This window comes from Rutilus rutilus (assembly GCF_951802725.1).
Source record: "Rutilus rutilus genome assembly, chromosome: 5".
Lineage (NCBI taxonomy): Eukaryota > Metazoa > Chordata > Actinopteri > Cypriniformes > Leuciscidae > Rutilus > Rutilus rutilus.
Window position 1 is genome coordinate 36257248 of NC_140213.1, and position 23243 is coordinate 36280490.

At 36.0% G+C, this 23243-nt stretch overlaps 3 protein-coding genes across 8 annotated transcripts in view; 2 read left to right on the forward strand and 1 right to left on the reverse strand.

The window, feature by feature from the left end:
• Positions 1-6287, forward strand: part of LOC311290737 (DNA topoisomerase I, mitochondrial) — a 44947-nt gene extending 38660 nt beyond the window's left edge. For 3 of the 4 annotated variants that reach the window (XM_084409423.1, XM_084409422.1, XM_084409424.1), the window contains 5 exons: positions 2366-2480; positions 5222-5391; positions 5510-5604; positions 5701-5850; positions 5956-6269. In XM_084409423.1, the coding sequence (XP_084265549.1) occupies positions 2366-2480; positions 5222-5391; positions 5510-5604; positions 5701-5850; positions 5956-6058 (633 nt within the window). In that variant the 3' untranslated portion in view covers positions 6059-6269. Of the gene's footprint in view, positions 1-2365; positions 2481-5221; positions 5392-5509; positions 5605-5700; positions 5851-5955 lie in introns of all 4 variants that reach the window. The other variant, XR_014627448.1, reaches the window with a different exon arrangement.
• An 808-nt stretch (positions 6288-7095) lies between these two features.
• hsbp1b (heat shock factor binding protein 1b) lies at positions 7096-9803 on the reverse strand. The gene is made up of 4 exons (XM_084409431.1): positions 9627-9803; positions 9304-9370; positions 7503-7629; positions 7096-7401 (listed from the first exon to the last, which is right to left on the reverse strand). The coding sequence occupies exons 1-3, from the start codon at positions 9669-9671 to the stop codon at positions 7508-7510; spliced, it is 234 nt and encodes a 77-aa protein (XP_084265557.1). The 5' UTR covers positions 9672-9803; the 3' UTR covers positions 7096-7401; positions 7503-7507.
• A 60-nt stretch (positions 9804-9863) lies between these two features.
• The window catches only part of LOC311290741 (solute carrier family 66 member 2), a 43051-nt gene continuing 29671 nt past the window's right edge, over positions 9864-23243 (forward strand). Inside the window, exons 1-3 of one of the 3 annotated variants that reach the window (XM_084409429.1) lie at positions 9864-10523; positions 12925-13166; positions 15729-15862. In XM_084409429.1, coding sequence (XP_084265555.1) covers positions 12967-13166; positions 15729-15862 — 334 coding nt within the window. In that variant the 5' untranslated portion in view covers positions 9864-10523; positions 12925-12966. Of the gene's footprint in view, positions 10524-11850; positions 12124-12629; positions 12758-12924; positions 13167-15728; positions 15863-23243 lie in introns of those variants that run through there. The other 2 variants (XM_084409428.1, XM_084409430.1) reach the window with 2 other exon arrangements.

The following is a 23243-nucleotide window of genomic DNA, read 5'->3' on the forward strand; positions in this document are numbered from 1 at the left end:
TTATTGAAATAAAAAAATATGATTTTTACTAGTAAGAATTGTATTTTCTGAGTTTCTCATTGTGAAATTGGAATTTCAACTAGTAAGAAATCAGTTCTTGATATCAACAATTGAATTTGAATGGCAGCCTATAGTGACATTTAACTAGTAAAAATACAATTGCGGATATCAAAAATTCACATTTTTACAAGTGGAAATGTAATTCCTGATATCATAAATTACCATTGTTACTAGTAAAAATCCAATTTCTGATATCAGGAATTAGCATTTTAACACTGAAAATTGTAGGGATGCACTGATATGAAAATTTTGGTCGATGCCGATAACCGATAATTCTTTATATTTGAAAGCCGACAACCGATATATTCGCTAATAAATCGGAATCCAAATTTTTATATACTTTTTGAAAGCCTGATTAAACAAACACAAGTCTCACCATTAAATCCATGCCCCAAACACACAATTATAATGATGTTCTCATTATAATTTTATGTAGCCTTAGCCTGTATGACAGACTTGCGCTTCACATATTGCACTGAACTATATTTTCCTTTTTTGAAATGATTCCAATCATATTTCAAGTAATTCAAAACCATCATGCATTCAGTGTGCATCTGAAGTGTTTCAGCTGAAGGACATTATGCACTGGCTTGCGATGCTGATCACAGTATCGCTTTTGCTTAGCTTGGGCTCGGTTCACATTCTCCTTCACAATAGTAAGGAGTTCTTGTTGTCTGTCAAGGATGGGATATGCAGGGTTATTAGGGTCAGGCGGTTTATGTAGAGCTCTCTCCATTGGACCTTTTAATTTACGTCCAAGCGCTACTTCAGCAGGTGTAAAACCTGTGGTTTCGTGGTAGGCTGAATAGCAAACCTGAATTTGGCAATCCATCTATCCCAAAGCTTATGGTGGTCTCCGACGTAAGAGGCAATCATGGTCTTCAAGTTTCGATTGACTCTCTCCATAAGATTAGTTTGGGGATGGTAGGCTGTGGTCAGTTTTTGAATGACTCCCCACTGCTTGCACACCTGACCGAGGAGTTGAGAGGTGAATTGTGCACCACGATCTGAGACCAGGTAGGCTGGCGTTCCCCATCTGGTAAATATCTCCTCTACCAGAATTCGGGCTATCTAAGGGGTTTTAGCAGACCTCAGGGGAAACATCTCCACCCACTTAGAACAATAATCCACGATAACAAGTAGATACTCGTTTTGTTTGACACTTTTTGGAAAAGGCCCCTTGAGATCGATGCCCATCATGTAGCCAGGTTCAATAATGGGTGTAGACTGTTGATAACCAGCTAATTTTGACATGGGCATTTCAACACCCCAAACCATCATCATGTCTCATCAGATGGACCATAAGACTACAAGGATTTCACTTCACTGTTAAGTACAGAAAAGGTCAGTGTAATGTGGTACCTGATGCATTATCCAGAGCTCCAAGCCTCACCATTTCACCTAACATCATTGCTGTAGCTCAAGCATCTAATTCCATCTCATCACCAGTCAGTATGCCAGTAGATTTATCACAGATAGCCAATCATACAACTATAATATATCAGCCAAATTTTCTTATTGGGCCGATATACCGATATGGTGGCCAATATATCGCGCATCCCTAGAAAATTTTCATTTTTGATATTACAAATTCATATCCTGCTAATGCTTCAAAGTCAAAACGGCTTGCCATAGGGTGTCCTAACCCAAATGTCACAGTGTTCCTTGGTGAACAGAGCTGAACAGACCAACATATTCAACATGCTTCAAGCACCTTGCCATGCGCGTCATCAGACGGCAGCACAAGTGCTGAACATTAGCAGTGGTTGACATGCTAGCACACAACCAGTATCATTAGCATTTACCGGTAGTATCTTTAAAGATATCACATCTAGCTTCATTTAGAATACAGATGCGTGTGACACCTTCCCCTGGGTCACACAAAACCACGGTTTCTGAAGTGAATATTTGTACTTTCGGTTTTAAAAGAAAAGTGAAAAAGGATTTTTCAATTTAGACGTTTGAGTCTGATGTAAGTGTGCATGCACTTGTTGGTCGCGGATGATGACGGTACATGCGATGTAGTAGCAGATTTTAATGGATATGTTTTCTTTATGTCTGGAACATAAAGTCCATACTCCTGCACTCATAAATCCATTAAAGTTGGTACGAAGCTTGCTCTGTTGAGAACTGCTCTTTGAGACATCTTTTTTGTGTGTGTGTGTGTGTAGTATATTTATTTCTAGACAATCAAGGCAAAAGCGCCATCTAGGGGTTTGCAGTGAAGGTGGATGGTAAAATATTTAGATTGTTCTGCTTTTGTGTGTGAATACTACCTTTTAATATCTTGTTTTTGTCTACACAGACTCAAGTGCTGAATAAACATCTGAGTTCCCTCATGCCAGGATTGACTGCAAAGGTTTTTAGGACATACAACGCCTCTATAACCCTGCAGCAACAGCTGAAAGAACTCAGCAACAGTGAGTGCCTTGTTTTTCTGCCTCTCTTTCTCTCTCTAGCATTCTATCAGTCAAACTTCAAGTGAATATATTCAGCTTCAAGACAACTTGTACAGTTTCCAGATGTTTAGCCATGCCGTCAGTATGGATGTGAATTAGAAACATTTGCTAAGATCACTCAAATATGATGCCAGTATGGATTGCTGTCAGAGTGTTGAAAAACAAAACGTACATTTTGACAACTGTGAGTCCACAGGAACATATGGTTATTGTTAGTATGACAGTGTGTCTAAACTCAAGCAAGTGACATTATAATCAACCAAGTTTCTAGTCTGCGAGCATGCAGCGTGACTGGCCGCAGTTTCACATCAGTGTTTGAGTCTGGAGTTGAGTCACTGATTGTCCATCGGGGTTATTATTTCATTTTTTGTATAACTTAATTATTATACAGTTTTTATTTCTGCTTTTTTCATTTAGTCTTTTTAATTTTACATTTCTATTTGTATTAATTAATTGCACTGGTTTTATTTCTTTTATTTTCAAAGTTTAGCTTAATTTGATTAGTTTTTAATTAGGTTTTAATTTTAATATTTTAAGTTAATGTTAACCATTTCTCAGCACAGTCTAGTGCTATTGCTGTGTAGAGTTTTTGTTCTTTGTCTCAAGTTTTAAAATTTAATTTAAAACAATTTGAATTATTTTAGAATTATTTTATTTTAGTTAGTTTTGGAGTCATGAAAATAGTTTAATGTCAGTTATCCCAGTTACATTTTAGTTTAGTTTCAGTAGCTTAACTAAAAATAAATGTTTTACATTGAGTTTTGTTCAAGTTTTTCCTATGGTACTGCCCATAAAGATGTATGGAGCCCAAACCTCAAAGTATAAGCTATAAACTGCTCAAACATCTGGATTCAGTTAGACTTAGTCAGATTAGAAAGTTTTTAAATGCTTTTATGTTTGTTCAGGAAAACCCTATATTGCAAAATACTTACTATATATAAGTGTTTAGTGCAAATTACTTGAACCACTAATCAGATTTGGACAATATATAACAACTCGTCCAGATTACTAACTGTAAAACTAACTGTTAAATAAGGATGGATGAGTTTATATATATATATATATATATATATATATATATATATATATATATATATATATATATATATATATATATATATATATATATATATATATATATATATATATATATATATTAATTAATAAATTAATAAACAAATTAATATTTTTTAATAAAACAAGTGACAGTATATACAACTGTAAAAAATATTACTTTTTTTTACTATATTATTATATTACTGTCTGGCAAAACTACCTGTTTCTCTTTGTTTGCCATAGTCATAAATAGTTAGAACAAAGACTGTTTATTAACATGGAAGAGATCGCTGGATGACGGACATGTTCTTGTCTGTTGTGCCGCTAGCTGTGTAAATAGGATTCTCATCATTAATTACTGAGGTGTAACTATCTGAGTATCTCTGGAGTGAGTGCTGCAGTCTGTGCATGTGATGTGTGTGCAATGCTGGGGTTGGTGTGATGTGTGTGTATTGCTGAGGTGTCTGAGCGCCGCTGAGAGGGAATCTGTTTTCTGCATCCGCTACAAGCTCTAATTAAATCAGCTCAGTGTGTGGCAGGGTCTCGCCCATCAGGTGCCACGTGCTGCGCGTGTAAGTGGTCCGCATGTTGGCTTGTAATTTACACATTTATACAGAGAAGCTTGTTTAAAGTCCTTGAATCATCCATTTGAAACATTTTCAGCTCTGTATTTATTTCACGTTAGAAGCATTATGATACTTAATAATATTCTATTAGAATGAAAATGTTAATTATAATGAACCTCAAATGTTTTTTGATGAATGTGTAGGTGATTATTTCAACCCAGAAATATAGCGAATGAAACCTTGTTTTATAGTTATTAAGAATGAATTTATAATTATAATTATTTATTTTTATTACAATTATTTATTACTGTAATGTGAATATCTCATTCTTATTTTAATGGGGGAAAAATAAATGTAGGCTATTCTATTTAAATTAATACTTTATCTATGTACTGCCTTGTTCAATTTCAATTTTAATTTTAAAATCATTGTATTCAAATCAGGGTTATTATCATTAACTAAAACTATTAAAATATTACTGTTTATTGAAATAAATGTAAAATAAAATATAAATATTAGTTGAAAACTAATAATAAAAATAAATTAAAATTAGAAATGTTGCCTTGGCAATAAACTGAAATGTAAAAGTTGAAGCACTTATTAAATGAAAATTAATAAAAACTATAACTAAAACTGAAATAGAAATAAAATTAATTATACCTAAATAGCAATATTTAAAAAATAATAATAATCAACTAACAAAAGCAAATGACAAAATTAATAAAAATTAATAATAACTATTATAAGAATATTATAATAAAACTAAAATAGCTCTGATTTGAATGGGATGATTACAGTATTACAGTAATAAAAATAACCATTTTATTTATACAGGGGTGAAATATGATATCTTCCTTTTTTGTATAATTTTGGGTTACACTTTATTTTAAGGTGACTTAGTTGCATTGTACTTAGTACTAGTAATGTTAATAAGTAATTGTTTTAAATAGTTATTTTGTTCAAATGGATGTGACATGATTGCTGAAGGAGGAATCTAACATTTAAATGCATCTGTAACTCAACATATCTTCTCACTCTCTCTCGTTCTGTATGTGTGTGTTAAATGTGTCATTCTTACAGTGAAGGATAATGCGGTGGAGAAGTTGCTCTCTTACAACAGGGCAAACCGTGCGGTTGCAATTCTATGTAACCATCAGCGGGCGCCGCCAAATGCGGTTGCAATTCTATGTAACCATCAGCGGGCGCCGCCAAAGACCTTCGATCAATCTATGGCTAACCTGCAGGCAAAGGTACTGGAGATAAGACTGAATAGTAAAAGAAGAAACATTTAAAAAACATGAAAGAAATGTTTAAATGTGATGCGGTTTTATTAGGTTTGTTTTTTCTCTCTTCTCTTGCTCCTTTTAGATTGACAGCAGGAAAGAGCAGCTGGACTTGGCTAAGAAAGAGCTAAAGCAGGCCAAGAAAGAAGCCAAGGGGAGCTCAGACAACAAGCTGCTCATGTCAGTATCTCATTCCAGAAAAACGGCGTTTATTTGCTCTTCCAGCCTTTGGAATCGTTTATATACATGAGTATGGTATACTGTGTTTGTGTTCAGTGTGGTGGAGAAGAAGAAGAAAGCTGTGCAGAGGTGTGAGGAACAGCTGCTGAAGATGGAGGTTCAGGCTACAGACAGAGAGGAGAACAAACAGATCGCCCTGGGCACCTCCAAACTCAACTACCTGGATCCACGCATCACCGTGGCCTGGTGATGATGTCACACTCAAACACACAAACATGCTATACTGATAGTTTTGTTATATATTATATCAAAACGATTATTTCAGTGTTTTACTTTATTTTCTGCTTCTAGGTGTAAGAACATGGAGGTGACACTGGATAAAATTTACAACAAATCCCTAAGGGATAAGTTTGCCTGGGCTGTCGACATGACTGAACATGACTTTGTGTTCTGAGTGGGATTTGGTCATTTTTCAATTCAACACAATGTTTTATGCAAACATATATTGTAATCGAAACTGTTAACTGAATTGTGCAGCCATGTTCTTTGGTGATATTGTTGGCAATTTTTATATAGTTTTTTTATATATATATACATATATATTGTTTAATCAAATTCAGCTGTTCTAAATTATTTTAAGAGTTCAATAAATGTTCATTCCTTGTAGGGAAACCTTTTAAGTCCTTTTGTGTGTGTGTGTGTGTGTGTAAATGACCACAAAAGTTTTTTGGGAGACAAATGTTTTACATTTCACCTCAAAATCAGAAAGAAATTATTTTTTTATTTTTTTTACCATAAGGATTTTTTGTTGTTGTTGCAGTGTGACATTATCACAATTATTCTAATTATAATGTGAAACATAACACAGTAATGAAAGCCCTCTGGTCCAGAATTCATTTTAATAGATGTTCTTCTTTTATTATTATTAAAAACACCATAAATTAAATTCTATGTGACATATACTGGCATGATGTATGAATACTTTTTCAATTTAATCTAAACTATTATTGAATTCGTTTTTTTTTTTTTTTTTTTGTGAAAATATTTTTATTTATCTTGGGGCAAAATGCAGACATGTTCTTGACAGATTTTTTTTGAGACTGATCTGTTTAGACCCAATGTAATTCACCAATATACATAACTACAACTCTTTTTTTTTTCTGATTTAAAATGAGACATTTCATGAAAGAAAAAGAAAAAAACTTCAGTCTTTGATAATGGTGTGACTTGACTTTATAATTTCTAAGGTGTCAAGGCATTAATCATCAACTTACCCAGCTTACATATTGACCAATTATAACACAGTCATATAGTAATTCTACATTTCCAAGAATTCACCCTGTTAGTGTATTTGAGGCATACACTTTCATTTTGTCATTTGCATGTCAAGATATGATTCTTTGACATGTTTAACTTGCCCCTGCCAGCAAATAAATGGAGGTAAAATAGTGAATGGTTTAATAAATCTACAAACATAGAGAGATGAGGGCACAGGTTTTAAGAAACAACTTTAATTCAACAACAAATTTATTTGAACAGGAATGGTGTTAGGTTGGCACTTGGGCTAGTGCTGTTGTTACAGTAATGCAGGGTTCGTTTCTACAGTTGGATGTCATGTTTAAAAAGTGATTTGCAGTCCATAAAGGAAAAAGGGTAGCATATAGTCACAGCATTAAGACTGACTTGAATTCCTGCTAAATATTTTTAAAAAAGCATCACATCAAACCAAAATATGTTAGTCACCATAGAGAAAATCTTGCTGCTCCTGAATAGTGTGTCTAGTGTCTTCTCAGCATCCTGTGAAAGATAAGTGCGTTTTACTACAGTATGCCAGAATTAAATGCCATTTAGAATCAAACCTAAAGTACTTTTAAACAATAGAAATCAAATTAAACTACCTCTACTAGGAGGCCTCTCCTTCCTCTTTGACCTTGTTCTCTCCTTCATTCTCTTCCACTCCTGCCTGAGTCATCAGGTCTGCTATGTTCTTCTCTAGATCATCGATGCGGGTGCTCATTTCATCAAGTGAATCTTGTTAAGGAAGATGGGAACTAGTACAGGTGATAACCCACATATTAAGTGAGAGGCTAAAAGAATATTTGCTTATGATTTTGATATGTAAACAAAAGTGTGCATTCTAAACTTCCAATCTAATAGTACTGAATTAAACCAATCATGCATTTGTATTTTAGTAGAGTTTAGGCGATAGGATTTTGATGATGTGGTTGTCTTGTCGTACTTTCAGCAGAGATTAGCATAAGATCCCCGACCGTCCAGTTCAATATTGGTGGTTGTGGCATTTTAATGGTTAAAGACCTGGATTAATCTCTCCAATATTGACAGTTTGACACATTTATACACCTGAGGCAGTATTCACAAAACATTGTAAGGCTAAAAGTAGCTCCTTAATTGCAGATTTAGGAGAAACTCTTAAAAATAATGTGCTTGTCAGTCCTAATTTTGGAGTATTTCACAAAGCATTTTAGTGTTAAAAGTAGCCTCTAAATCTACGACACGTTAGTAGTCAAAGAGGACTCCTAAGTCACTAAGACAAAATCACAAACAATCCTAATGGCTGTTGCTGGCAATCCGCCCAAAGACACTGTACACAATTGAGGGAACAGCGATAGAGCCTTGGGTTCTGAACCTTTTTTTTATAAATGCAATAAAATATAATAAGCGTATTTGGCGTGCTGTCTAAGGGGATCGAGGGCTCTGAGCTTGAAATTTAGCCCAAACTCTGGTCTCCCCTGTATATCCCCAGCCGAGAGTGAGGAACGGGGGTAGCGGAGGGATGCAGAAAACTTGCTGAGTGAGCTTTGTTTATAAAACATATTCTCATTTGTCGCTTGAATTCTGCAATCTCTTTGAGATGCAGACATGTAAGAGGCTGACAAATAGTTGAACATACTAGTTTAATAATTAGTGACACTTTATTTGAATATGGCAACATTTTTATTTTAAAACCTTTATTTGAATTCTACAATATATCTATGATTAATGACAGAGACTCAATTCTATGACATAGAATCATGCTTTGGTAAATCTTCATTATGACATTAAAAGTCATAAGACAAAGTAAGTGTTATTTATAAGACGAAAAAATTACGCAAGTCATTAAGGGAGTAAAAGTCCAATTCTTACTATCAACTAGTTAAGTTATTAGCATGCATATTACTAGGATATTGGCTGTTTATTAATACTTATAAATCACATATTCTGCATGATTATATTCTACATCCCTTTACCCTACCCAATACCTAAACTTAGCAACTACCTGACTATCAATAAGCAGTAATTAGGAGTTTATTGAGGAAAAAGTCGTAGTTAATAGTCAGTAAATAATGAGAATTGGACCCTAATCTTTGGACCCTAAAGTCAATTTTAATCCTAACTTTGTAAGTCACCATTTCGATTCATTATGACGTAATTTAAACTGCATATCAATTATGACTTAGTATGGTAAAATTTCGACTTTTGTCATTATGATTTACAAAAGCTTGCTTTTTCTTTTCTTATGTGGCGGAAATTGGCTTCCAATACTATTTAAATAATAAAGCATAGCTAAATGTGAAGTAACCTTACTTAAACACCTCTAAATAGCTTGCTGTGATCTTAAAATTTGAGGTACAGTATATCGGAGACTGGTGCCTACTTGGAAAAAATCTATAGCTCTATAAAAAAAACAAGAAAGGATATTTCTCCCGATGATCTGGTCTGACATTGTCTGGAACTTGTCCTGCATCTGCTGCAGCAATGTCTGCACCTGTTAGGAAAAACATGCATTTAATCTAGCGTTTATAAATGCACAAAGATATGTAAATATGTTCAAATAAAACATTATAACAAATAAATCTGCTTCTTTAAAACACAATAATAATATTATCAAAAAAATATCTAATTCGAAACGTTAAACAAAGTTTATATCGCATCAAAATCATCTTAAGTAGAACAGATAAACATGGCCTAGCATTAGCCTAGCTTCGCAAACCACAACAATTTCGTTCATTTTTCAAACCTACCACTGCTGTGAGATCCTGAACCGATTTCGGGTCTGTTTCGGCCATTTTTTTATTTTAATAAATAGATTTGTACAACTGCAAAATATGTTTATTCTTCTTAAAATTGTGTATCCTCCCAGCTCTTTGCTTTCTAAAAATCAGCTGTTGGTCAAATCACGGAGTCGTGACAAATATCGCGAGATTTTAGAGACCTCTCGGTGAGAGATTACCTCAGCTGCAGGCACGCAAATCTGCTTCAGGCGTGATCAGACAGACAGACGCGCAGCAGCAGGGCAGTGCTGCTCATCCAAAAGATGCTCATCCATTTCATCTATTAAAACCAGCGACAAATTACAGCAGGATATGCCAGAATATAGTTAAATGATTCAGCTGATTTTGTTGCTTAATGACAAAAATGGTTGTTTTGTTTTGTTCATTTATTTATTTTTACATTATTGTAGATGTAGGAGAGGCAGAGATTACCAAAGTCTTTGTTAGTTAATAGAGATATTTTGGGCTTTAAGTAGTTTTAAAGTCACACTTAAGAAGACTATAGGTTCAAATGGCCAAAACAAAATATAGATTGGACGATAATTTATTTTTTAAAAGATGTTGAGGACCCTCTTAGGGTCGTTGTTTTGTTGTTGTTGTTGTGACGTTAAACTTTACTGTCAAAATGAGTACAATGGTAGCTATATTTGGTTTGATAAGATCTAGTGGTGTTCTCCCTGTTTATTTACTTTCCCTCTTGCTCTGTAACATTAAACCGATGAAAGCTGCGCGCGGCCAAGCCCACATCTCCAAACTGCATCAGCCTGATTTAGACTAGATGATGGCTAGATGAGACAGCATATGCTCATGAGTGTGCTGCTGCTATTATAAGGCTAAGTTGTCAAACAAGTCTTCGCCCGAAATAAGGTATGCTTGAACTTAATACGTTTTTCTTTGCAACTTCTTTCTGTTAATCAAGCTGTTACAGTAAAGCGAAACCTGCAGAATATACAGAGAGTTTTGAGTAGTGCTTAAAGCTTCTTTCGCGGTGCGGTGCATGCCTGAAATTGCTGATCTGAGAGTTATTAAAACGCGATACTGCATTAATGTTCACTCTGATTCATCAGGTTCACGAACAAGACAAAACATGCAGATAAGTTGTACACGCAGCATATCCCTGAGTGGTTTGTCCATATCCTCCTTCGTGATCGTTTGAGTCGGATCTTTTTCGATGAATCGTTTAAACGGATTTTGTTCACGATTCGAACTAATTCGGTAAATGCGGTTCTCGATTTGAAATTCTTTCGTAATCCGGATAGCCTGCCCTATTCATAATGGCTCGAGAACCAATGAGTGAGATTATAGAATATACTGGTAAGGCGAAAAGTTACTTTAATTGGCAGATAAAATAGCTTAAATAAAAGTGACTGTTTGTTTACAACTCGATTGTATGACCGCTTTTTATCAGCATGTGGATCATATTGTTTTAAATAACTTTTACATAACTTTACACCTGATGATTAATTAATTTTAAAAGGCCTATTGTAAATTCAAATCAGCCTATAGTTGGGTTCTTCTAATTTAGGCTACATTTTATGTGAAGAACTTGACTGGGACATGTAGCTACAATTGAACTCTTACAAGTTGTAAATAACAACTAAAACTTAATTTAAAATGTAATAAACAGCAACGATGACGTAAAAGAACCACTAAATCAGTTTTTGGAACCGATCGATTGACAAATTTATCAAAAGAATCGACTCGCGGAAATGATTCAGACCACCCATCACGTATGCTGCGCTTTAAACAGATAGCGCGTGACGGAATTTAATTGAGGTCTCGACTATTGGAACTACTTGCAACGTGCAGTTTGGAGCTACTTTCAAAAATCGCATGTCCATACAGAGAAAAAGAAAACAGTTTAAAAGCTGCTCAGTGGTGGAAGGCAAAAACGGGTTCTGTGTGAACCGACTCTTCAGGTTGGAACCCCATGAGGAATTTCTCTGCTGTCCCAATGTGCTATCCGGTTTCTAAATACCATAACACAGACGTGCACATTGCATGAAGTGCCTCAAGCATACCAAACGTGTTTTATAGCAATGTTTGCCATTCCAGAAAATGATTGTCTCTTCTTCTTCTTTTTGATCCTAAATCTATTTACTGTAAGTGTGCATGTAAACATCTGTTCATTCAGGAGACACAAAAGAGAGAGGTGGAGACATGTCAGAAAAGCCCAACCCCCCCAACGGAATGCAGAAGTTATGCAACACATCTATGTACAGTAGCACTTCTCAGAAAATATACTTTACTGATAGACCTCCACTATAGGACACAATCAATGCGAAAGTTCTTGGTTCCAGTTGAATTTATATGGATTATACATTCCTTACTAATCTGACTACTTAAACTCATAAAATCCACTTTAAAATGTCGCAGGGCCCTTCAGCTTGATTTTAATCTTGGTTTTTGTTTGCTGTGAAATGTAGTTGCTAATGCTGCTTTTCAACCATCAACACTTGTCAGCAAGGTAATAGATTTTCTAACTGGCTAACAAATATAAAGTTATGATGAAACTGACAGTCTAACATTAGTAAAATCAGTAATGTTTTGCCATGTATGCCATATTTTTCCAGCAATGTTGTTTATGGGTTTCATATTTAAAATGTTGGCAGGTCAAGTAGAAATCTGAATTACAGTTGAAAAATAAAATAAATATAATCCAATGCAATATAAACTGGGGGAAATGTATGGGTCAATAACACAGTGTTGGTTTAAAAATGAGCTTCTTCCAGGCTTAGTGTTAGCATAGATTACACATCCTTCCTTTTTCTACATCCTTTAAAGAATGTTCACCAAGGCTTGTGCTGAATAGGGGAAATGATGCTGCAACATAAGCTCAGTCATAACTATTTTGCAACTTCTCAGCAGTGTATTCTAGATCTTGTGACTCAGCCTATATCATTTTGAGGAGATGTTTGTCAGGTCAGAGACAAAGAGAAGCCTTATCTTTTGGTGCACAAACGTCCTGTTTAGCTGAGATACCGTCAGATTGGGTGGCAGCGTGTATAGACGACTGTAACTGTTTCACTACTATGAAAATGGCCCCTCATAGGATTTAATTTCTAGAAAGGCACACATTAATCCTTTATAATGTGTGTATTGTAAGTATTGTTGATCCTGTGAGAGCTTTAATGATACTGAAGGTGGCACTGTTGCTTTTATTGGTGCTGTAATGGCATGTTGCTGCACTATATGCCTCTTTTTGCATTGCATTGTACTTTACTATATATGTGATCAAATGTTAAAGTGTCCTAACCTCTTCTTTCAGGGGATATGAGTGTAAAGAGAGTGTTTTGTTAAGGACTAAGTGATGGAGCAGGGGTCAGAAGAGAACATGGAGAGCTCGTGGAGTCTGCTATCCTGGCTGGCTTCTGGTGTGTTGGTGTTTGGGGGTGCGGTGCCCTACGTCCCCCAGTACCAGGAGATCCAGAGGACCAATAATGCTGAGGGATTCTCCACAAGAGTCTGTCTGGTGCTGCTCGTTGCTAATATACTTCGCATTTTCTTCTGGTGAGTGGAGGAGAGTTAATGTTACAGCAGCATCAGATAGAGTTCATTGATGGCGAAATGTGGAATGTGGAAATCGATGCGAAATAAACAGGAACAAAGCTTAACTAATAAAGGTTGATTTTTTTTTTTTTTGTAGGCCTGTTCTTTTATTTATTTATTTATTTATTTGCTCCCCCTTTTGTTTGGAGAATAGACTTTCTTCTCAATATAAGTTTTATTGTGCCGTTTTATGTATGTTTCAAGCTCCTTTTGTCTTTCTTTTTTTAAATAAAAAAGAAAACATTAAAATGAAAATTATTTTAAAGTCAACACTTCACAAGTTCACAAGTGAACAAGTTCACACTCAGTATGAATTGGAGTTCCAAAAGAAACCTTCATCAAAAAAAACATTTTAATAACCTAAATAAAATTGTTCCACTATAAAGAACCTTTTGTGCAATGGAACCCGGTAAAGCTTCATGGATTCACAGATGTCGATAAAGAACCCTTAGTTTTAAGAGTGGATGTTCCAAATGCATCTTGCTGATCTTATTGCAAACAATTCTTATTGAAAAAAATCATTATTGATCTTTCGGCGAAAAGGCATATGATGTTGGCCAGACACCTCCACTCATTTAGTCTACTTAAATCTGCATTTTTACAATCGACTTAGCCTGGAAATCCAGACCTAAATCTAAAAGATTAATGGTCTGGCGTCGACTAATGAAAATCGGCCAGCTCGAGGGGCGGTACCAAGCATGCATTTAAAAATCTCACTGCACGCAATTGGATAACACTACGACCAATCACAACAATAAACCCCATACGCTTGGCTACCAGCGGAGCTAACTGGTAGATTATACTCTTACCGTATCCGGTCGGCAAAACAGCAAAAACGTCCTTCTTGCAAAGGAACGATTCGAGTGGCGTCTTCTGTTCCTGTTTTAGATAAAAAGCCAAGTCTAACTCGTTCATTGTAGCGGCCAAAGCCGAATTCAAACAACTGGTGTTCATCCATAGCCATCTTGCAATGTTTACTAATGATTTCGACGTCACAGCGCTGTCGTCATCTGTTTAGCTCGCCTCTGGCCCGCCTATATCAGATAACCCGATGTGATTGGTGCAGCTCAGATCGAGGGGCATATTTAATGAGCATCGTTACGTGACACCAGAGTAACTCGCTGAGCAAATTCAACTTGTGCTCTCGCGAGAACTCTGGATTACCAGGGTACAATCGACTACAAGCTCATTTTTATTTTTGATAAACCATTTCACTCGAATGTACGTCAAAATGTGGGAGAAAAGTCTCTGCTTTGATTACATTGCGACTTTAATACAGACCCTTTCCAAAAAATTTGAATATCATGGAAAAGTTTATTTATTTCCATAATTCCATTCAAAACGTTAAACTTCCATAGATTATTTAGTAAACGATTTCAAGTATTTAGTTGTTCATTTGTACATAATTTGGGCTTCCAGCTCATAAAACCCACGAAAACAGGATTTCAAAAAATTTGAATATTACATGAAATCACACAGTAATTACACAGTGATACCATGGTCATTGAACCAGGTTTTGGTTCTTTTGGCAGTGTGGGCAGGTGCAAATCCTGCTGGAAAATGAAGTCAGCATCTCCATAAAGCTTGTCTGCTGAAGGAAGGATGAAGTGCTCTGAAAATGTCCTGGTAGACGGCTGCGTTGAGTGGACAGCACAGTGGACCAACACCAGCCGATGACCAACACAGACTGTGGAAACTTCACACTGGACTTCAAGCATCTTGGATTGTGTGCCTCTCCATTCTTCCTCCAGACTCTGGGACCTTGGTTTCCAAATGAGATGCAAAATTTGCTCTCATCAGAAAAGAGGACTTTGGTCCACTGTGCTTTATTAAATCCAGAGTCAACGCAGCCGTCTACCAGGACATTTTCAGAGCACTTCATGCTTCCTTCATTTTCCAGCAGGATTTGCACCTGCCCACACTGCCAAAAGAACCAAAACCTGGTTCAATGACCATGGTATCACTGTGTAATTACTGTGTGATTTCATGTAATATTCAAATTTTTTGAAATCCTGTTTTCGTGGGTTTTATGAGCTGGAAGCCCAAATTATGTACAAATAAACAACTAAATACTTGAAATCGTTTAAGTTGTGGGCCCTGAATCTATAATCTATGGAAGTTTAACGTTTTGAATGGAATTATGGAAATAAATAAACTTTTCCATGATATTCAAATTTTTTTGGAAAGGGTCTGTATATAAAGAGAGCCATAAGTTAGCCATTCATATGTTGTATTCTCTGAAAAGCATAAACATTTCCAGCTCTGTGGCTTCAAAAATGGCTTTGTTTGTGTATCCGAACCAGCCCAACATAACAGCACAGCCATTAACAACATAATGGCTCAACCGATGGTGTGATTTTGGGGCAGGGTTTTCAGTTTGTTTGACAAATGCAAAATGGCAGCACAGTCTGGGAAACCTGTTTGCAAACAGTCGTTATTTTCGCAGTTCTGTTTGGTTTATCTAGAGGCACGGCTTTTACAAGCTTAACCTTTAAATTAAGTATTTATTGCTTTGTTTTGCAGGATAGGCAAACAGTTTGAGCTGCCTTTGCTCCTGCAGAGTGTGGTGATGATTCTCACCATGTTGGCTATGCTTCATTTGTGCTGTTCCATCCAGAGCAGCAACCGTGTCAGTACCAAACAGCACCACATCACAGGTAATCACATTAAACAACACCCCGTACCCAGCAGTAGTGCGAAACAGTTTTCTTGAAAGCTGTGCTCATCTCAATGCAAAACCATTCATACATTTTTAAGTGTGGTTAAAGTGTCCAATATTTTTGGGGATCATATTAAGACGTAACTCATTGAAAAGTATAGTGATAATCTCTTGGATGAAAGTAGAAATTTGTTAAGTGCCAGTTATATTGATTGCTACAAGGCCTTGCCGTATTCAAGTGTTGTATTTACGCCTGAGGTGATGTGAATGGTATATATGAAATATATATGCAAGAACATAACTAAACAGATATCGGATCTTTCTCTTGCTGTCATGTAGATGGGATTAAAAGAGCATAAATGTTACTCATTGCCTGGGGCGCCAGTCTAGTCACACATTCATTTATAATGAACATGTTAAGTGTCTGAGAATATTGGCATCACGTGGACCAGGGTGCAAACTGTGTGTAATTTCCTTTTTGCTCTTCCGCAGAATTGATTTATGATAAAGTTAGGCTTCAGTTGATTGGCTTTCTCTGGTTTTAAAACTCAATCTCAAGTGAGTTTATGAGATCACTGTCTTGGAGGGAGATTATATGATAACATTTTGCTATGTTGTAATATTCAGAAAATTGAATGTGAAATCAGACAGAGCCCTAAATTACCTGTCATGTTGATTGATTAAGCTGGAGGCGATGGCTCTTTCTTTCACTTTGTTATAAAGTGTGCGAAGCCGTGTGTGAATGCTGACCAGCACACATTGTTGGACTTTTGTAAAAAAAAAAAAAAAACATTTTAATGTGGTTAACCAGCAAACTGTTTTTTGAATGAGTCAGTGATTAACTTGTGAAATAAAACCATTAATGCTGAGGTTGTAAAAAGCTGCTTCTCTCTTCTCTATTTAATGAGACACCTGAGTTTTGACAGTTGTGGGAGAAACCATGGTGAAACTTTCTTGAAAGTTTTGGTGAAATTCAGAGAGAGACTTTCCTAATGGTGAATTTATTTAGAAATGAAAATCAGATGGGATAGGCTACCAAAAAGTAATGTTATTAGTGTCATTGACACTAGAATGATTTTAATGTTTTGACAGCCCTAATATCACCCCAGTATAACAATGCATTTGTGATTTTATTTAATTAACTTTACTTTTATAATGTGTGGAAAAGGATACACTATGTCAATTAGCTGAAAAATAACATTTGGAAATTTTCACATTATAATTTTTTTGTTTAATAAAGCAGACTGTTCAGTGCTGAACATCCAGTTTCACAGAGAACTGTGTGTGTCAGCAGGTTTGCCTTAAAGGCAGTTAAGGTGTCCGGTTACAGCAGGAACAGAAGGGAAGGGTGTGTGCTGGACCCAGAATAGTACGGACATCGGGTCCTCCCTCTGAATGTTAGACGTCAAATGAGACCCTCTTTAATCACTGGCTGTCCCGCTGGCTATGCGTGACCTACAGCCCACCTGTCCCTGCATAACTTCACACCTATACACGCGCACACACACACAAGCTGTGAGTGTGAGGCTACAAAAACAGATCTTTAAAACACACACACACACACACACACACACACACGTGTACACTTGTGAAGGTATGCTCAAAGTGACCAATTAACCTATACGCTTTACTGCATGACGTGCCCTCACACGTTTCATTTGTCAGTTATGGGTAACGTAAGGTTATGTTACGTGTAAAGCTCAGGTCTGTTTAACACTGCAGGAAATGAATTATTTTGCATTGACTCACAATGATTGCCCTCAGGCTGTTCATTAGATTCCCACTGTTGTTGTTTTGACATAAATTCATGTTGAGAGAAGTGTTATGGTATGACCTTTAGGAGACTGAATTAAGAAAGCCAATGTCCCATATTTGTTTCATCTGTTGTTTTGGAGTATGCTTTAAATGCCAGTGAGCTTTGCCCTGGAGTTTGTGTCGGTTCTATTTCACACAGTCTACTTTTCTGTCTAGCGGCCTTTTCAGAGTATATTTGCATATTTGAGCACAACTGTGTCATGGCTTCACAATAATTAGCAGTTTTATTATCGTCATAATGACAAAAGGAAATTTACCCTGCAGCTAACGATTACACACAATTTAGGATTGTAATATATATATATATATATATATATATATATACCATTCACTCAAATACCTAATCTTCATTAAAATTGAAATTAAATGCTACTGAAAACTCAGCTTTGTCATCACAGGAATAAATTACATTTTAAAATATACCACAATAGAAAATATATTTAAATTAAAATTGTAAAATGTAAAATTAAAATATTTTACAATATTACTGTATGTATTTGTACAATATTACAAATATTACAATATTTATATATGATCATTTTTATAAAACTTGTATATTTAAGTTCAGTAATTTCACTTAAATGACAATTAATAGGTAATTTTCATTGCCATTTAAGCGAAATTACTGAACTTAAATATATGAGCTTATGAGCTTGATAAAAATGATCATTCTAGAAGAAAATTTCACTTTGGCACTTAGAGGCTTTTGCATCTGAACTCTTCATATATATATATATATATATATATTTTTTTTTTTTTAATAGTTTTGCTGTTCATCAAGGGTGCATTTATTTGATAAAAATAGGCCTAGTTGAAACAGTAATATTGTAAAATATTTTAATTTTACATTTTACAATTTTAATTTAAATATATTTTCTATTGTGGTATATTTTAAAATGTAATTTATTCCTGTGATGACAAAGCTGAGTTTTCAGTAGCATTTAATTTCAATTTATTTGAGTGAATGGTAACACTTTTAAGCTTTTTTTTTTTTTTTAAACCATATGACATTAAAAACCAGAACAGCAGAGCCCTCTTGTGGAGACACGTTGTACATGACTTTAGTTTGATGGACAGTGCCCCCAAATGTATTCAGTAATGTTTATGTATTTATTTTAATGGGAAATATATGAAGTTAAAATGAAGAAACACACTTGTGTAATTTGTTTGCAGATGTCACTTGGTTTGATATTTTTCAGGGAAACTAATTTTTTTAAGTGTGACTCAGGTGTCGAAATACTTTTTGGGTCACTGTGAATTAAACCAGAAGTGGTTGTTTGAGCATGCTCACTGAGTTTCTTGGATTATCTGGGCAGAGGAGTGGCAGGTGCCGTTATCTGTGCCTCGCAGAGCTGAATTGTGACCAATCAAGTGTGGCCACTTACTGGGGTGTCAGCTCTGATACTCATTTCATTACGCCCTGGTGTGTGTCCAATTGAAATTTAAAAAGTACATGTATCCAAGTGACACCATTTGGCCAATTATGCAATTGGATAAGGTTTACATTTTCAGAATTCAGTTGATTTATTTTATTACATTTTCATTGTTTATTCATTGTGTGCACATTTTCAGTTTTACAGCAGTGAGAACTGACTCATGTTTATGTGAAAAGCATAGCTGGAGCTCCCACTGTGTTGTAAATATGGTATACCTGACATAACTTTAAGGTGAAAGCTTAACACTTCTGCTGTAAAGTCGCTTATGAATAATTAAGACTACATGGAATATATCATGGGTCCTTGGAAGAACCTCTGCCTCTTCTTTTCCCTCCCACTGAACGCGTTTTGATGTTTTTATATTGGTTCCTGTGTAAATGTCAGATTATGTGATATACCTATGTATGATATCAGATGGCAGGAATTAATCTGCTCTCATTTCCATCCTCTTGCTAAGTCAGGCAAATTGTAATGCAGTTGTGCTATTACTCATGCTATTATCCAGGCCAATAATATATATAAATGTGCTAACAAAAGTAAAAATAAATTATTGAGATAGACCCCAGACCGCCACTATCCAGTTTGGATTAGGGAAGACGCAGGAGTGCACTGGCCAGCGCATGTTTTTGATGCTCCACCCCTTTCGCTGTTTTTTTCCTTTCAACACACCACCCCTGTGGTCTTCTTGTTTTTGAACAAACTCTTTCCATCGCACCAATTCTATTCCTCTTACCCTATTCTGACTTTACCCCAGGTCCCTCTATGTCCATGGCTATAGTGCAGGTACCGGGATAGCCCAACCCCTCCGAATTCAAGCCCTTCTCTTTTCATGGTTAGGTCAAGGTATGTTACAGGTACAGGCCAAATATTTAGAATTTTTAACCTTCCCCCTATAAGGGGTATGTTAAACGGGTAACTGATGTAGGGATAGCCCAACTATTGGTTGTCATAGTACCTACGTACTGTATACCACGTGTGAGACTTAAAATCATTTACTCATGCTTTTTTATGTGACTTTTTGTTTAGACAACAAAAAGATTTAAATCTTATAATCCAATTAGTCCTGCCCTTACAACCAGAAACCCCATAGAAACACATTGCAAACCACATATAACATCCTCACACTTTTGAATGCATTGCACCACTCACAGTCACAGTGTCTGATTTTAGTTTTTTAAGTACTTGAGTAATTTACTCATACTGAACGTAGGCTCAAAGATACGCTATTCCTCAACACCTAAGAGACATGCCAGGGAAAAACAAGAAACAGTTCATTTGTGAGGAGAGCAGTCACGTTTAAATTCTAAGATCAAAATAAAACTGAACATCTCAATATTGCAATAAATTAAGGTCGACACAACGTCTACAAACACCCAAGTCTCAGTTAAGCTCAAGAGCTCAAAAAGGGTTCAAGTAAAACAATATCCTTCAAAAAGTTCCCTTGAATACAATGGATAAATAAAACAATGTTAAATAAAATGAAATAGTCAAAGCCTACTTGCACTGGACACTGGTTTCTGCCTCATCACCGGCTGCAGTCCAGTCCTCATCTCAAATATAAACACCTCTGATTCACAACTACATGCTAATTCATTCGCATTCGTGTAAAGTATAGCCTTGTTGACACGTTTGTATGAGGAAGGGCAAAACTCACAAGATGTAGTACCTTTAATGCCCTGCAGATGGTGATATGACTTATTTTGTAGCAGAAATAAACTGCAGAAAAAGTTAGGTGCCATGCAAAATGTAACAATTAATAGCATTTCTCGTTACAAATGTATTGGAGTAAAGAGTGCACATATTCAAAAATGTTATCAAGTATAGAGGTTGCTAATATCTTTGATAGTAGCCAAAAAGAAGTAACTAATTACATTTACTCAAATACATAACACTACTGAAAAAAGCTCTTTTTATTTCTTTGTTGTCTGACTGTGGCTGTATCTGCTGGTTATGTGTGAGCCGCCTTTAATAAATTCACGAGTTCATCTTTGACCCTCGGTTGTCGAGTCTGGTCTCAGCAGGGGATTCTCACTCACTGAATCAGCAGTGTATTCTGACAGGCAAGTCCCCTCCCCATCCCTCAATCACTCTGTGCTCTGACAGAACAGTCAATGGCATGTAACAAGGTGAAAGCTAAGTAAGTGAACAGTCTTACAGACCTTGAAACAGTGCAGCAGCATCTCTAGCTCTTCAGTGAGTCTAAATCTCTTTCTTCTTCTATGCACTTTAATTTTCCTGCTGCCCTTTTGCTGCTCTTTCTCAAACCTTATCCCCATAATACCTTTGGCTTTTACTCTATCCTTCTCTAACTGTATTTATATCTCGAGATGGATGAATCTCACTAAACCCATGCTTAAATTTCATGAAAATGGAAGAAGAAAAAAAAATAGACCTCATTTTCTTTATGCATTTTTTTCCTTTTGATTTTGGGGTGAAATGTGACCCTGGGCATGTTTTAATGAGATTCACCCCTCTAGCTTTCGCTTTGTTGTAAGTTTTTACACTCATTAATGCTTTTATAGGGGCTGCTGCATTGGTTATTCCTGATGCAAGATCCCTAATAAAAGTCTAATCTGGGTCATCCCACTATTTTTTATTTACATTTGACTTAAATTACTGTTCAAGGCTTGCAGCCCACATTGCACGGCGACTCATGAGCTCACACCCACAATCAAGTTTCACAGTTCAAAGATGCTTTTTGGGAGCATACTACCATTCAGTATGCAACATGTGATCTTGTCATGATCAATTTCTGCTTCATCGTCTTTAGTTTATAGTCATAGTGTTCATTGTCACCTTTTGTCTGAGTTCTAGTCATTCATTAGTTGTCATGGTTTCTCATTAGTTCTCACCTGTTCCCTGTTTTGTTGATTGCCTTCCTTCATTGTATTTAAGCCCGCAGTTCTCCTCTGTTCATTGTCTTGTGGTAAAGTTATGTTACTGTGTAGTGTTCATTAAAAGTGTTTATATCGTCTTTCTGCGTCACGCATCTCGCTTTGCCAGGATTAAGCTACACGCAACCCCTGACAGATGTACAGTAGATGGCACAATGGCTCCTAAACTCTCCCTCTTTTTCACACTGTAGATGTGAGAGCTCTGGTGACAGAGTCCAGATGGATGAAAGATGAGAGTGCTGGTTAGCCCCCGCTTACCCCCAGAAGCCTCTATTCCACATGTTGCCTGCCTCATTTCTATTATTAATGAGAGTTCACTTAGACCCAGCACTGTAAGAAAAAAATCCTGTTCAATTTACAGTAAAAAGCTGGCAGCTGTGGTAGCCAGAAATTCACTGTAAAAAAAAGAGCCACATGAATTCGAGTTCATTGTAACCATGTTGCAATAGTCTTTTCTTCGCTATTGTGAAGTGAAACAGCTTCTTGAATGAGATACGAATGTGGGGCGGGACTTGATTTTGTCAATCGGGAATTGATTGGATCTTTGGATCGTTGTTGTTTGCTATTGCTGTGACCTTGTGTGAGTGACTGACAGGTCGTCCCATCAGAGCAGAGAAGAGATGTTGCTTCAAGTGGATGGGGAAGTTATTTTGATTAGAGACATTAATAAAAAAAAATAATGATGTGCACGGATAAATCATTTATAATAAATACTGCAATAAAAAACAAGAATTGATTTTAATTTAATTGTGACTTAAATACAATATTGTTTTTAACTGTAAATAAAATGCAATTCATAGTTTTTACCTATTCAGTCCCTCCAGTTTTTCGCGATTCCGCGATCGCTGAATACGCGAAATCAACAAAATATCGCATTTTTTTGCGATCCTGCATAATTCCTAATTTAACCGCAAAATAATCACAAAAATGAAAAAGACCTCACAAAACATTAAATTATAATCACCCAATTGAAATATCTCTAGTTATTCTTTTACTGTCTATGATATTAGTCCCCAAAAAACGCCATTTTAGCAGGTTTAACGACTGAAACGACAACTTGCCAGGTTACTATTGCGGCCGGCTACGCAATACTCGTTCCCTACTCTCAGGGAACTGAGGTTACGATAGTAACCGAGTAGTTCCCTTTCGAACGGTCACTTCGTATTGCGTTGCCATGCAAAACGCCGCACTATAAGTAACTGGTTGCCTTCTGCAGCTCAGGACCCCTCAACTC

Excerpts from the sequence above, each read along its gene's own strand:
- hsbp1b (XM_084409431.1), bottom strand. The coding sequence starts at position 9,671 with ATGGCCGAAACAGACCCGAAATCGGTTCAGGATCTCACAGCAGTG. Across the intron at positions 9,371-9,626 it reads TTCAGGATCTCACAGCAGTG|GTGCAGACATTGCTGCAGCA; the intron begins GTAGGTTTGAAA and ends TTTTCCTAACAG. Across the intron at positions 7,630-9,303 it reads AGACCAGATCATCGGGAGAA|TTGATGAAATGAGCACCCGC; the intron begins ATATCCTTTCTT and ends AACAAGATTCAC.